Consider the following 16,600-nt stretch of genomic DNA (forward strand, 5'->3'; position numbering starts at 1 on the left):
CCTCCTCTCCTCTCTCCTCCCCTATCTTCCCCTCTCCTCTCTTCTCCTCTCTAATCTCTCTTCCCCTCTCTCCTCTCTTCTCCCTTCTCTCCTCTCTCATCTCTCTTCCCCTCCTCTCTTCTCATCCTCTCTCCTCTCTCCTCCCCTCCTCCTCTCCTCTCCAATCTCTCTTTCCCTCCTCTCCTCTCTCCTCCCCTCTCTTCCCCTCTCCTCTCTTCTCCTCTCTAATCTCTCTTTCCCTCTCTCCTCTCTTCTCCCCTCTCTCATCTCTCTTCTCCTCCTCTCTCCTCTCCCCTCCCCTCCCCTCCTCCTCTCCTCTCCAATCTCTCTTCCCCTCCTCTCCTCTCTCCTCCCCTCTCTTCCCCTCTCCTCTCTTCTCCTCTCTAATCTCTCTTCCCCTCTCTCCTCTCTTCTCCCCTCTCTCCTCCTCTCTCATCTCTCTTCCCCTCCTCTCTTCTCCTCCTCTCTACTATCTTCACCCCTCTCTCCAATCTCTCTTCCCCTCTCCTCTCCCCCCTCTCCTCTCCTCTCCCTCTCTCTCTCCTCTCCTCTCCTCTCCTCTCCCTCCTCTCCTCTCCTCTCCTCTCCTCTCCTCTCCTCTCCTCTCCTCTCCTCTCCTCTCCTCTCCTCTCCTCTCCTCTCCTCTCCTCTCCTCTCCTCTAATCTCCCCTCCCCTCCCCTCCTCCCTTCTCCTCTCCTCTACACATCTATCCAAAGCATTTGATTGGTGTAAGAAATAGGCCTAAAAATGCCACAGGACAAGAGGCTGGGCATAAACAGGAAGCAGCAGATAACTGTGTCTCATTCATTGGTTGTTCTTAGGAGTAAAGGTGCAATCAGGTGAGAGAAAGAGGGAGAGGGCGGGTCAATGTGTAGTAATATTCGCAGGTATAGGACTGTGCTTCAAGTTGAACTAAAACAACTCACACAAACACACACACAAACACACACACGTAAACACTACACGTGTGCTATCCCTCTCACTCTCGTCTTAAGGCAGAGTACGATGCAAAGCTCTAAAACACAGTGTCAGAATATCCTTGGTATTAAATGGTCATAATAACATCCAATAACAACTAAAGCGATCATGCATCCTTATTGCTCTCAGAGTACTGAACGCAGCATAATGATGTACATGATGATCAGGTGAACATTAGAATAAAGACCATGCTTTTATCATTACACAACAACATGGAGGAGAGGCATACGGTAACCATAACAATGATATGTGGTAGTCAGGGCTGTCGCTAGGTAACACAGCCTAACTACCGTTAACAACAACAACAACTAACACGGTCTTCGTTCATGCTAAATACTTAAAACACAAAACAAAGCAGAGTTATTAAGGCATTATGATGGTGAGTGAACGGTAGCATTTAGCAGTTAGCATCCGTTAGCATTTATCATTCAGCTAATTTGACAGTAAGGTAGGTAGCTACTACATTCCGACTGCTGCTGGTGTTAGCATGTAGCATGTGTCTGAGTGTGCTGTCGTAGATCAGTGGTTGTGCTTCAGGTCTCTGTACTCAAGTCAGTCTGGGAAAAACTGGTTGATCAGCTACAACGCTAGCACTTAGCAGTTAGCCTCCATTAGCATCAGTTAGCATCAGACAGTTCAGTCTCCATGACATCATCTGGGAGAAGTTTGTTTGTCCAGTTAAGAGAATTCCACAGCGTTCCAGAATGTTGTGAAGGGTTCCAGATGCAGGCTGTAGCCAATCACAGCGTAGTCGGCTGGCCAACTGCTGCAACCAGGAAGTGACAGAGATGACATAAGGTTTGATGACCAGTTATAACAACTGTACATTAGTGGTGCAGTTATAATAGTCGTGTGTGTGTGTGTGTGTGTGTGTGTGTGTGTGTGTGTGTGTGTGTGTGTGTGTGTGTGTGTGTGTGTGTGTGTGTGTGTGTGTGTGTGTGTGTGTGTGTGTGTGTGTGTGTGTGTGTGTGTGTGTGTGTGTGTGTGTGTGTGTGTGTGTGTGTCTCACCGTGTGATGTGGCATAGCAGTCGTGACAGCTCAGCAGCCCGTTACGGATCCTAACGTCTGTTCCTGAACTGGTGTCACCTAGCTGTACCTTACACACTCCACACTAACAAACACACAGAGAGGTGAGAGAGAGAGGTGAGAGAGAGGTGAGAGAGAGGTGAGAGAGAGAGAGGTGAGAGAGAGGTGAGAGAGAGAAAGAGAGATGAGAGAGAGAAAGAGAGGTGAGAGAGAGAGAGGTGAGAGAGAGAGAGAGAGAGAGAGAGAGAGAGAGAGAGAGAGAGGTGAGAAAGAGAGAGAGAGAGGGAGAGGAGAAAGAGAGAGAGAGAGAGAGAGTGAGAGAGAGAGAGAGAGAGAGAGAGAGGTGAGAGAGAGAGAGAGAGAGAGAAGAGAGGTGAGAAAAGAGAAAGAGAGTGAGAGAAAGAAGAGAGGAGAGAGAGAGAGGAGAGAGAGAGAGAGAGAGAAAGAGAGGTGAGAGAAAGGTGAGAGAGAGAGAGGTGAGAAAGAGGTGAGAGGAGAGGAGAGAGAGAGAGGTGAGAGAGAGAGGTGAGAGAGAGGAGGTGAGAGAGAGGTGAGAGAGAGGTGAGAGAGGTGAGAGAGAGGTGAGAGAGAAGAGAGAGAGAGAGAGGAGGTGAGAGAAAGAGAGGTGAGAGAAGAGAGGTGAGAAAGAGAGGTGAGAGAGAGAGGTGAGAGAGAGGTGAGAGAAGAGAGGTGAGAGAGAGAGGTGAGAGAGAGAGAGTGAGAGAAAGAGAGGTGAGAGAGAGGTGAGAGAGAGAGGTGAGAGAAGAGAGGTGAGAGAGAGAGAGAGAGAGAAGAGAGAAAGAGTGAGAGAGAGAGAGAGAGAGGTGAGAGAGAGAGGTGAGAGAAAGGTGAGAGAAAGAGAGGTGAGAGAGAGGTGAGAGAAAGAGAGGTGAGAGAGAGGTGAGAGAGAGAGAGAGAGGTGAGAGAGAGGGTGAGAGAGAGGTGAGAGAGAGGTGAGAGAGAGAGAGAGAGAGAGGAGAGGAGAGAGAGAGAGGTGAGAGAGAAGAGGGGTGAGAGAGAGAGGTGAGAGAGAGAGAGAGAGAGAGAGAGAGAGAGGTGAGAGAGAGAGAGAGAGAGAGAGGTGAGAGAGAGAGAGTTGAGAGAGAGGTGAGAGAGAGTTGAGAGAGAGAGAGAAGAGAGGTGAGAAGAGAGAGAGTAATGTGAGAGCATTGTATATGTGTGTGTGTGTGTGTGTGTGTGTGTGTACCTTAAAGCAGGTTAGGTGGAAGTACAGGCCCAGCGTGTCGATGTTCATAGCTGTTCCTTTCCCCAGCGCCTGATTACAACCTGAGCACTGACGCTTACCACTCACACACCTATACACACACACACACACACACACACACACACACACACACACACACACACACACACACACACACACACACACACAGAAACACACACACACACACACACACACACACACACACACACACACACACACACACACACACACACACACACACACACACACACACACACACACACACACACACACACACAAAATACAATTTAACTGCTGCAAATCAATCACAGGTGTAACTGTGAAATGCTGACAAATCAAATCAACAGGTGTTGTAGACCTCACAGTGAAATGCTGACTGCCCAGCCCTTAACCAACAGGTGTTGTAGACCTCACAGTGAAATGCTGACTGCCCAGCCCTTAACCAACAGGTGTTGTAGACCTCACAGTGAAATGCTGACTGCCCAGCCCTTAACCAACAGGTGTAGACCTCACAGTGAAATGCTGACTGACCAGCCCTTAACCAACAGGTGTAGACCTCACAGTGAAATGCTGACTGACCAGCCCTTAACCAACAGGTGTTGTAGACCTCACAGTGAAATGCTGACTGCCCAGCCCTTAACCAACAGGTGTTGTAGACCTCACAGTGAAATGCTGACCGCCCAGCCCTTAACCAACAGGTGTTGTAGACCTCACAGTGAAATGCTGACTGCCCAGCCCTTAACCAACAGGTGTTGACCTCAGTGAAATGCCTCACAGTGAAATGCTGACTGACCAGCCCTTAACCAACAGGTGTAGACCTCACAGTGAAATGCTGACTGACCAGCCCTTAACCAACAGGTGTAGACCTCACAGTGAAATGCTGACTGTCCAGCCCTTAACCAACAGGTGTAGACCTCACAGTGAAATGCTGACTGCCCAGCCCTTAACCAACAGGTGTAGACCTCACAGTGAAATGCTGACTGACCAGCCCTTAACCAACAGGTGTAGACCTCACAGTGAAATGCTGACTGACAAGCCCTTAACCAACAGGTGTAGACCTCACAGTGAAATGCTGACTGCCCAGCCCTTAACCAACAGGTGTAGACCTCACAGTGAAATGCTGACTGCCCAGCAGGTGTAGAACAGTGAAATGCTGACTGACCAGCCCTTAACCAACAGGTGTAGACCTCACAGTGAAATGCTGACTGCCCAGCCCTTAACCAACAGGTGTTGTAGACCTCACAGTGAAATGCTGACTGACCAGCCCTTAACCAACAGGTGTTGTAGACCTCACAGTGAAATGCTGACTGACCAGCCCTTAACCAACAGGTGTTGTAGACCTCACAGTGAAATGCTGACTGCCCAGCCCTTAACCAACAGGTGTTGTAGACCTCACAGTGAAATGCTGACTGCCCAGCCCTTAACCAACAGGTGTTGTAGACCTCACAGTGAAATGCAGACTGACCAGCCCTTAACCAACAGGTGTAGACCTCACAGTGAAATGCTGACTGACCAGCCCTTAACCAACAGGTGTAGACCTCACAGTGAAATGCAGACTGACCAGCCCTTAACCAACAGGTGTAGACCTCACAGTGAAATGCTGACTGCCCAGCCCTTAACCAACAGGTGTAGACCTCACAGTGAAATGCAGACTGACAAGCCCTTAACCAACAGGTGTAGACCTCACAGTGAAATGCAGACTGCCCAGCCCTTAACCAACAGGTGTAGACCTCACAGTGAAATGCTGACTGACCAGCCCTTAACCAACAGGTGTTGTAGACCTCACAGTGAAATGCAGACTGACCAGCCCTTAACCAACAGGTGTAGACCTCACAGTGAAATGCTGACTGCCCAGCCCTTAACCAACAGGTGTAGACCTCACAGTGAAATGCTGACTGACCAGCCCTTAACCAACAGGTGTTGTAGACCTCACAGTGAAATGCAGACTGACCAGCCCTTAACCAACAGGTGTAGACCTCACAGTGAAATGCTGACTGCCCAGCCCTTAACCAACAGGTGTTGTAGACCTCACAGTGAAATGCAGACTGACCAGCCCTTAACCAACAGGTGTAGACCTCACAGTGAAATGCTGACTGACCAGCCCTTAACCAACAGGTGTAGACCTCACAGTGAAATGCTGACTGCCCAGCCCTTAACCAACAGGTGTAGACCTCACAGTGAAATGCTGACTGACCAGCCCTTAACCAACAGGTGTAGACCTCACAGTGAAATGCTGACTGACCAGCCCTTAACCAACAGGTGTAGACCTCACAGTGAAATGCAGACTGACCAGCCCTTAACCAACAGGTGTAGACCTCACAGTGAAATGCTGACTGACCAGCCCTTAACCAACAGGTGTAGACCTCACAGTGAAATGCTGACTGACCAGCCCTTAACCAACAGGTGTAGACCTCACAGTGAAATGCTGACTGCCCAGCCCTTAACCAACAGGTGTAGACCTCACAGTGAAATGCAGACTGACCAGCCCTTAACCAACAGGTGTAGACCTCACAGTGAAATGCAGACTGACCAGCCCTTAACCAACAGGTGTAGACCTCACAGTGAAATGCTGCCTGCCCAGACCTTAACCAACAGGTGTAGACCTCACAGTGAAATGCTGACTGCCCAGACCTTAACCAACAGGTGTTGTAGACCTCACAGTGAAATGCAGACTGACCAGCCCTTAACCAACAGGTGTTGTAGACCTCACAGTGAAATGCTGACTGACCAGCCCTTAACCAACAGGTGTAGACCTCACAGTGAAATGCAGACTGACCAGCCCTTAACCAACAGGTGTAGACCTCACAGTGAAATGCTGACTGCCCAGCCCTTAACCAACAGGTGTTGTAGACCTCACAGTGAAATGCAGACTGACCAGCCCTTAACCAACAGGTGTAGACCTCACAGTGAAATGCTGACTGACCAGCCCTTAACCAACAGGTGTAGACCTCACAGTGAAATGCTGACTGCCCAGCCCTTAACCAACAGGTGTAGACCTCACAGTGAAATGCTGACTGACCAGCCCTTAACCAACAGGTGTAGACCTCACAGTGAAATGCTGACTGACCAGCCCTTAACCAACAGGTGTAGACCTCACAGTGAAATGCAGACTGACCAGCCCTTAACCAACAGGTGTAGACCTCACAGTGAAATGCTGACTGACCAGCCCTTAACCAACAGGTGTAGACCTCACAGTGAAATGCAGACTGACCAGCCCTTAACCAACAGGTGTAGACCTCACAGTGAAATGCTGACTGCCCAGCCCTTAACCAACAGGTGTAGACCTCACAGTGAAATGCAGACTGACCAGCCCTTAACCAACAGGTGTAGACCTCACAGTGAAATGCAGACTGACCAGCCCTTAACCAACAGGTGTAGACCTCACAGTGAAATGCTGCCTGCCCAGACCTTAACCAACAGGTGTAGACCTCACAGTGAAATGCTGACTGCCCAGACCTTAACCAACAGGTGTAGACCTCACAGTGAAATGCTGACTGACCAGCCCTTAACCAACAGGTGTAGACCTCACAGTGAAATGCTGACTGACCAGCCCTTAACCAACAGGTGTAGACCTCACAGTGAAATGCAGACTGACCAGCCCTTAACAAACAGGTGTAGACCTCACAGTGAAATGCTGACTGACCAGCCCTTAACCAACAGGTGTAGACCTCACAGTGAAATTCAGACTGACCAGCCCTTAACCAACAGGTATAGACCTCACAGTGAAATACAGAGTTTGTTGAGGATGTGGACACCAAGGAACTCTCTCAACCTCCACGACAGCCCCGTTGATGAGAATGGGGGCGTTGTCTCTCTCTCAATAAAACAGTTATTCCCAAATAAACGATATACCATAACATACAGGCTACAGTCTACTAGTCAACATAACCTATACCCTAACATACAGGCTACAGTCTACTAGTCAACATAACCTATACCATAACATACAGGCTACAGTCTACTAGTCAACATAACCTATACCATAACATACAGGCTACAGTCTACTAGTCAACATAACCTATACCATAACATACAGGCTACAGTCTACTAGTCAACATAACCTATACCATAACATACAGGCTACAGTCTACTAGTCAACATAACCTATACCATAACATACAGGCTACAGTCTACTAGTCAACATAACCTATACCATAACATACAGGCTACAGTCTACTAGTCAACATAACCTATACCATAACATACAGGCTACAGTCTACTAGTCAACATAACCTATACCATAACATACAGGCTACAGTCTACTAGTCAACATAACCTATACCATAACATACAGGCTACAGTCTACTAGTCAACATAACCTATACCATAACATACAGGCTACAGTCTACTAGTCAACATAACCTATACCATAACATACAGGCTACAGTCTACTAGTCAACATAACCTATACCATAACATACAGGCTACAGTCTACTAGTCAACATAACCTATACCATAACATACAGGCTACAGTCTACTAGTCAACATAACCTATACCATAACATACAGGCTACAGTCTACTAGTCAACATAACCTATACCATAACATACAGGCTACAGTCTACTAGTCAACATAACCTATACCATAACATACAGGCTACAGTCTACTAGTCAACATAACCTATACCATAACATACAGGCTACAGTCTACTAGTCAACATAACCTATACCATAACATACAGGCTACAGTCTACTAGTCAACATAACCTATACCATAACATACAGGCTACAGTCTACTAGTCAACATAACCTATACCATAACATACAGGCTACAGTCTACTAGTCAACATAACCTATACCATAACATACAGGCTACAGTCTACTAGTCAACATAACCTATACCATAACATACAGGCTACAGTCTACTAGTCAACATAACCTATACCATAACATACAGGCTACAGTCTACTAGTCAACATAACCTATACCATAACATACAGGCTACAGTCTACTAGTCAACATAACCTATACCATAACATACAGGCTACAGTCTACTAGTCAACATAACCTATACCATAACATACAGGCTACAGTCTACTAGTCAACATAACCTATACCATAACATACAGGCTACAGTCTACTAGTCAACATAACCTATACCATAACATACAGGCTACAGTCTACTAGTCAACATAACCTATACCATAACATACAGGCTACAGTCTACTAGTCAACATAACCTATACCATAACATACAGGCTACAGTCTACTAGTCAACATAACCTATACCATAACATACAGGCTACAGTCTACTAGTCAACATAACCTATACCATAACATACAGGCTACAGTCTACTAGTCAACATAACCTATACCATAACATACAGGCTACAGTCTACTAGTCAACATAACCTATACCATAACATACAGGCTACAGTCTACTAGTCAACATAACCTATACCATAACATACAGGCTACAGTCTACTAGTCAACATAACCTATACCATAACATACAGGCTACAGTCTACTAGTCAACATAACCTATACCATAACATACAGGCTACAGTCTACTAGTCAACATAACCTATACCATAACATACAGGCTACAGTCTACTAGTCAACATAACCTATACCATAACATACAGGCTACAGTCTACTAGTCAACATAACCTATACCATAACATACAGGCTACAGTCTACTAGTCAACATAACCTATACCATAACATACAGGCTACAGTCTACTAGTCAACATAACCTATACCATAACATACAGGCTACAGTCTACTAGTCAACATAACCTATACCATAACATACAGGCTACAGTCTACTAGTCAACATAACCTATACCATAACATACAGGCTACAGTCTACTAGTCAACATAACCTATACCATAACATACAGGCTACAGTCTACTAGTCAACATAACCTATACCATAACATACAGGCTACAGTCTACTAGTCAACATAACCTATACCATAACATACAGGCTACAGTCTACTAGTCAACATAACCTATACCATAACATACAGGCTACAGTCTACTAGTCAACATAACCTATACCATACCATACAGGCTACAGTCTACTAGTCAACATAACCTATACCATAACATACAGGCTAACAGAGCTAAAACAAGGTCCTTTTTAATGACAGGAACACAGTCTACAGGCTACAGTCTACAGTCTACAGGTTACAGGCTACAGGCTACAGTCTACAGGCTACAGGCTACAGGCTACAGTCTACAGTCTACAGGCTACAGTCTATTGGCTACAGTCTATAGGCTACAGGCTACAGCCTACAGGGTACAGTCTACAGTCTACAGGCTACAGGCTACAGTCTACAGGCTACAGTCTACAGGCTACAGTCTACAGTCTACAGGCTACAGTCTACAGTCTACAGGCTACAGGCTACAGTCTACAGGCTACAGTCTACAGGCTACAGTCTACAGTCTACAGGCTACAGTCTACAGTCTACAGGCTACAGTCTACAGGCTACAGTCTATAGGCTACAGGCTTTTATCCATCACGTTAAATGCTCGCGGAGAAAGAGGATGTTGCTCATTCAACAAGGCGTGTGAACGTGTCAACGTGCGTATGAACGGCCTAAGAATAAATGTTGTCCATTGACAGTCCATGTTAAATCCAGACGGTTTGTTTAAGCACTCAGTTACGCGGTGAGACGGATCAGTAACTAGGTTCATTTAGTCCCCATGTCCCCCCTCATGAGTGTGTACCTGCTGGGGGAGGGCGGTTGAGGTGATGATGGGGATGATGAAGGTGGATGTGGGCCCTCGTACGATCCTGACCTGGTGGCCAACACACACACACACACACACTGATTACAGCAGAGCTACGTATCACACACACACACACACACACACACACACACACACACACACACACACACACACACACACACACACACACACACACACACACACACACACACACACACACACACACACACACACACACACACACACACACACACACACACACACACACACACACACACTGACTACAGCAGAGCTATGTATCACACACCTCTTGACGGCGCAGGGCTGGTTGCGGTCCAGAGACGTCTCCTGACCCCTGGATGACTCACAGTCCCATGATGCATCTGTCACAACACAACACTAGTTACCATGGTTATAGTACTAACCCCGACTTTCCTTCCTTCCTGTGTGTGTGTATGGGCACCTCTGTGTGTGTGTGTGTGTGTGTGTGTGTGTGTGTGTGTGTGTGTGTGTGTGTGTGTGTGTGTGTGTGTGTGTGTGTGTGTGTGTGTGTGTGTGTGTGTGTGTGTGTGTGTGTGTGTGTGTGTGTGTGCTAACCAGTTTTGGGGAAGATACTCTGAAAATATAGTTCACCAAGCTACCAATTACTGATCACTGGTAACAGCTACACTAAAGCTTAAGAAAAACATAGTTTACTGAACTAAAGTTACTGAGAAAATAGCTCACTACTTCCAAACTAAAAGATATAATATCTAAATATAAAATGTCAGACTTCAAACTGGAAGACCAGACCCCTCTGTCGTCAGATGATAACAGAATGTGTAATTATGCTATTAAACACAGCAAGTGAGAATCAGGTCTGATGAGGAAAAGAAAGGACATTCCTGTCTACTACACCGCTACATGGTAAAACAGTAGTGTAGTTCCAGTAGTTAGCTACACCGCTACATGGTAAAACAGTAGTGTAGTTCCAGTAGTTAGCTACACCGCTACATGGTAAAACAGTAGTGTAGTTCCAGTAGTTAGCTACACCGCTACATGGTAAAACAGTAGTGTAGTTCCAGTAGTTAGCTACATCTCTACATGGTAAAACAGTAGTGTAGTTCCAGTAGTTAGCTACACCGCTACATGGTAAAACAGTAGTGTAGTTCCAGTAGTTAGCTACACCGCTACATGGTAAAACAGTAGTGTAGTTACAGTAGTTAGCTACACCGCTACATGGTATAACAGTAGTGTAGTTCCAGTAGTTAGCTACACCGCTACATGGTATAACAGTAGTGTAGTTCCAGTAGTTAGCTACACCGCTACATGGTAAAACAGTAGTGTAGTTCCAGTAGTTAGCTACACCGCTACATGGTAAAACAGTAGTGTAGTTCCAGTAGTTAGCTACACCGCTACATGGTATAACAGTAGTGTAGTTCCAGTAGTTAGCTACACCACTACATGGTAAAACAGTAGTGTAGTTCCAGTAGTTAGCTACGCCGCTACTAGTGTAGTTCCAGTAGTGTAGTTCCGGTAGTTAGCTACACCGCTACATGGTGAAACAGTAGTGTAGTTCCAGTAGTTAGCTACGCCGCTACTAGTGTAGTTCCAGTAGTGTAGTTCCGGTAGTTAGCTACACCGCTACATGGTATAACAGTAGTGTAGTTCCAGTAGTTAGCTACACCGCTACTAGTGTAGTTCCAGTAGTGTAGTTCCAGTAGTTAGCTACACCGCTACATGGTAAAACAGTAGTGTAGTTCCAGTAGTTAGCTACACTGCTACATGGTAAAACAGTAGTGTAGTTCCAGTAGTTAGCTACACTGCTACATGGTAAAACAGTAGTGTAGTTCCAGTAGTTAGCTACACTGCTACATGGTAAAACAGTAGTGTAGTTCCAGTAGTTAGCTACACCGCTACATGGTAAAACAGTAGTGTAGTTCCAGTAGTTAGCTACACCGCTACATGGTAAAACAGTAGTGTAGTTCCAGTAGTTAGCTACACTGCTACATGGTAAAACAGTAGTGTAGTTCCAGTAGTTAGCTACACCGCTACATGGTAAAACAGTAGTGTAGTTCCAGTAGTTAGCTACACCGCTACATGGTATAACAGTAGTGTAGTTCCAGTAGTTAGCTACACCGCTACATGGTAAAACAGTAGTGTAGTTCCAGTAGTTAGCTACACCGCTACATGGTATAACAGTAGTGTAGTTCCAGTAGTTAGCTACACCGCTACATGGTAAAACAGTAGTGTAGTTCCAGTAGTTAGCTACACCGCTACATGGTAAAACAGTAGTGTAGTTCCAGTAGTTAGCTACACCGCTACATGGTAAAACAGTAGTGTAGTTCCAGTAGTTAGCTATACCGCTACATGGTAAAACAGTGAACTAACACCAAGCGACTGTAAAATGTCATTAAACAACTAGTTGAACTACACATAGTTCACTACTCCCCAACACTGGTGCTAACCCTATATAAATTGTATCTGGGATAATGCAGGCTGATCCTGGCCGTTCTGATGAGAGATTGCTTCTGTCTTACAGATCTGTTGTGCCGGAACGATCACTTCTGTCTGAACAACGAGCTCTGTGGGAGTTGGATGAGAAAGGGCCGTTGCCGTCTCCTCCAGGATCTTCTTCTCCTGGAAACAGGAGAAGATGCACATGATGATAATTACTGATAATAGAGGACTCATTACAGGGCTAATGCTAAAGGCTAATGTGTTTGTCAGGGCTAATGCTAAAGGCTAATGTGTGTGTCAGGGCTATTGCTAAAGGCTAATGTGTGTGTCAGGACTAATACTAAAGGTTAATGTGTGTCAGGGCTAATGCTAAATGCTAATGTGTGTGTCAGGGCTAATGCTAAAGGCTAATGTGTGTGTCAGGGCTAAAGGCTAATGTGTGTCAGGGCTAATGCTAAAGGCTAATGTGTGTGTCAGGGCTAATGCTAAAGGCTAATGTGTGTGTCAGGGCTAATGCTAAAGGCTAATGTGTGTGTCAGTGCTATTGCTAAAGGCTAATGTGTGTGTCAGGGATAATGCTAAAGGCTAATGTGTTTGTCAGGGCTAATGCTAAAGGCGAATGTGTGTGTCAGGGCTAATACTAAAGGTTAATGTGTGTCAGGGCTAATGCTAAAGGCTAATGTGTGTGTCAGGGCTAATGCTAAAGGCTAATGTGTGTGTCAGGGCTAATGCTAAAGGCTAATGTGTGTGTCAGTGCTATTGCTAAAGGCTAATGTGTGTGTCAGGGCTAATGCTAAAGGCTAATGTGTGTGTCAGGGCTAATGCTAAAGGATAATGTGTGTGTCAGTGCTATTGCTAAAGGCTAATGTGTGTGTCAGAGCTAATGCTAAAGGCTAATGTGTGTGTCAGGGCTAATGCTAAAGGCTAATGTGTGTGTCAGTGCTATTGCTAAAGGCTAATGTGTGTGTCAGGGCTAATGCTAAAGGCTAATGTGTGTGTCAGTGCTATTGCTAAAGGCTAATGTGTGTGTCAGGGCTAATGCTAAAGGCTAATGTGTGTGTCAGGGCTAATGCTAAAGGCTAATGTGTGTGTCAGTGCTATTGCTAAAGGCTAATGTGTGTGTCAGGGCTAATGCTAAAGGCTAATGTGTGTGTCAGGGCTAATGCTAAAGGCTAATGTGTGTGTCAGGGCTAATGCTAAAGGCTAATGTGTGTGTCAGTGCTATTGCTAAAGGCTAATGTGTGTGTCAGGGCTAATGCTAAAGGCTAATGTGTGTGTCAGGGCTAATGCTAAAGGCTAATGTGTTTGCTACCTCTTCCTTGTGTCTTCGTTCTTCCTGCGTCCACACTCTCTCTGCTCTCTCCCACTCCCCTTTCAGTTTCTCCTGCTCCCTGAGAGTACTGCTCCTGCAGACACACACACACACATACACACACGCAAAGCACGTCACACACACACAAACACACACGTCACAAATCACACACATTAATGTGAAAACGACATCAGGGTGATGATAACAGTGAAGCTTCCTCCACCTCTATCCTCCTCCACCCTCCCTGTCCGATACCTGACTGTAACTATCCTCCTCCACTGTCCCTGTCCCTGTCCCATACCTGGCTGTAACTATCCTCCTCCACTGTCCCTGTCCCTGTCCCATACCTGGCTGTAACTATCCTCCTCCACTGTCCCTGTCCCTGTCCCATTCCTGGCTGTAACTATCCTCCTCCACTGTCCCTGTCCCATACCTGGCTGTAACTATCCTCCTCCACTGTCCCTGTCCCTGTCCCATACCTGGCTGTAACTATCCTCCTCCACTGTCCCTGTCCCTGTCCCATACCTGGCTGTAACTATCCTCCTCCACTGTCCCTGACCCTGTCCCATTCCTGGCTGTAACTATCCTCCTCCACTGTCTCCTGTCCCATACCTGGCTGTAACTATCCTCCTCCACTGTCCCTGTCCCTGTCCCATACCTGGCTGTAACTATCCTCCCTCCACTGTCCCTGTCCCTCTCATGTTATCACCTCAACTGTTATCTCCTCTCCCGTTATCTCCTCCTCCGTTATCTCCTCTCCCGTTATCTCCTCTCCTGTTAACTCCTCTCCTGTGGTCTCCTCTCCTGTTATCTCCTTCCTGTTATCACCTCTCCTGTTATCACCTCTCCTGTAGTCTCCTCTCACACCTGTGAATCTCTCCTGTTATCTCCTCTCCTGTTATCTCCTCTCTCCTCTCCTGTAGTCTCCTCTCCCGTAGTCTCCTCTCACACACCTGTAGGAATCTCTCCTGTTATCTCCTCTCCTGTTATCTCCTCTCCTGTAGTCTCCTCTCACACCTGTAGGAATCTCTCCCTGTTATCTCCCCTCCCGTTATCTCCTCTCCCTGTTAACTCCTCTCCTGTTAACTCCTCTCCTGTGGTCTCCTCTCCTGTTATCTCCTCTCCTGTTATCTCCTCTCCTGTTATCTCCTCTCCTGTTATCACCTCTCCTGTTATCACCTCTCCTGTAGTCTCCTCTCACACACCTGTAGGAATCTCTCCTGTTATCTCCTCTCCTGTAGTCTCCTCTCCTGTTATCTCCTCTCCTGTAGTCTCCTCTCACACACCTGTAGGAATCTCTCCTGTTATCTCCTCTCCTGTTATCTCCTCTCCTGTTATCTCCTCTCCTGTCATCTCCTCTCCTGTCATCTCCTCTCCTGTCATCTCCTCTCCTGTAGTCTCCTCTCACACACATGTAGGAATCTCTCCTGTTATCTCCTCTCCTGTTATCTCCTCTCCTGTTATCACCTCTCCTGTAGTCTCCTCTCACACACCTGTAGGAATCTCTACTGTTTTCTCCTCTCCTGTTATCTCCTCTCCTGTTATATCCTCTCCTGTTATCTCCTCTCCTGTAGTCTCCTGTCACACACCTGTAGGAATCTCTCCTGTTATCTCCTCTCCTGTTATCACCTCTCCTGTTATCTCCTCTCCTGTAGTCTCCTCTCACACACCTGTAGGAATCTCTCCTGTTATCTCCTCTCCTGTTATCATCTCTCCCGTAGTCTCCTCTCACACACCTGTAGGAATCTGTACTGTTATCTCCTCTCCTGTTATCACCTCTCCTGTGGTCTCCTCTCACACACCTGTAGGAATCTCTACTGTTATCTCCTCTCCTGTTATCTCCTCTCCTGTTATCACCTCTCCTGTTATCTCCTCTCATGTAGTCTCCTCTCACACACCTGTAGGAATCTCTCCTGTTATCTCCTCTCCTGTAGTCTCCTCTCACACACCTATAGGAATCTCTCCTGTTATCTCCTCTCCTGTTATCCCCTCTCCTGTAGTCTCCTCTCACACACCTGTAGGATTCTCTCCTGTTACCTCCTCTCCTGTTATCTCCTCTTCTGTAGTCTCCTCTCACACACCTGTAGGAATCTCTCCTGTTACCTCCTCTCCTGTTATCTCCTCTTCTGTAGTCTCCTCTCACACACCTGTAGGAATCTCTCCTGTTATCTCCTCTCCTGTTATCTCCTCTCCTGTTATCACCTCTCCTGTAGTCTCCTCTCACACACCTGTAGGAATCTCTCCTGTTATCTCCTCTCCTGTAGTCTCCTCTCACACACCTGTAGGAATCTCTACTGTTATCTCCTCTCCTGTTATCACCTCTCATGTAGTCTCCTCTCACACACCTGTAGGAATATCTCCTGTTATCTCCTCTCCTGTTATCTCCTCTCCTGTAGTCTCCTCTCCTGTAGTCTCCTCTCACACACCTGTAGGAATCTCTCCTGTTATCTCCTCTCCTGTTATCTCCTCTCCTGTTATCTCATCTCCTGTAGTCTCCTCTCACACACCTGTAGGAATCTCTCCTGTTATCTCCTCTCCTGTAGTCTCCTCTCACACACCTATAGGAATCTCTCCTGTTATCTCCTCTCCTGTTATCCCCTCTCCTGTAGTCTCCTCTCACACACCTGTAGGATTCTCTCCTGTTACCTCCTCTCCTGTTATCTCCTCTTCTGTAGTCTCCTCTCACACACCTGTAGGAATCTCTCCTGTTACCTCCTCTCCTGTTATCTCCTCTTCTGTAGTCTCCTCTCACACACCTGTAGGAATCTCTCCTGTTATCTCCTCTCCTGTTATCTCCTCTCCTGTTATCCTCTCACCACCTCTCCCTGTTATCTCTCTCTCCTCACACACCTGCTGTTATTCTCCTGTTATCTCCTCTCATGTAGTCTCCTCTCACACACCTGTAGGGAATATCTCCTGTTATCTCCTCTCCTGTTATCAC

General features: G+C 46.5%; 1 protein-coding gene across 1 annotated transcript; it reads right to left on the reverse strand.

Moving 5' to 3' along the window:
* Window positions 1-645: 645 nt before the first annotated feature.
* Window positions 646-13,850, reverse strand: LOC124021155 (LIM and calponin homology domains-containing protein 1-like). The gene is made up of 8 exons (XM_046336507.1): window positions 13,846-13,850; window positions 13,660-13,753; window positions 12,428-12,527; window positions 10,216-10,291; window positions 9,906-9,977; window positions 3,214-3,322; window positions 1,989-2,091; window positions 646-1,745 (listed from the first exon to the last, which is right to left on the reverse strand). The coding sequence occupies exons 1-8, from the start codon at window positions 13,848-13,850 to the stop codon at window positions 1,720-1,722; spliced, it is 585 nt and encodes a 194-aa protein (XP_046192463.1). The 3' UTR covers window positions 646-1,719.
* Window positions 13,851-16,600: the final 2,750 nt, after the last annotated feature.

This window comes from Oncorhynchus gorbuscha, unplaced genomic scaffold, assembly GCF_021184085.1.
Source record: "Oncorhynchus gorbuscha isolate QuinsamMale2020 ecotype Even-year unplaced genomic scaffold, OgorEven_v1.0 Un_scaffold_1065, whole genome shotgun sequence".
Lineage (NCBI taxonomy): Eukaryota > Metazoa > Chordata > Actinopteri > Salmoniformes > Salmonidae > Oncorhynchus > Oncorhynchus gorbuscha.

Bases quoted from the DNA above. Each gene is read 5' to 3' on its own strand.
- LOC124021155 (XM_046336507.1), bottom strand. The intron at 2,092-3,213 runs GTACACACACAC...TGTGTTTGTTAG, and splicing joins TCCACCTAACCTGCTTTAAG to TGTGGAGTGTGTAAGGTACA. The intron at 1,746-1,988 runs GTGAGACACACA...TCCTGGTTGCAG, and splicing joins CTGCTATGCCACATCACACG to CAGTTGGCCAGCCGACTACG.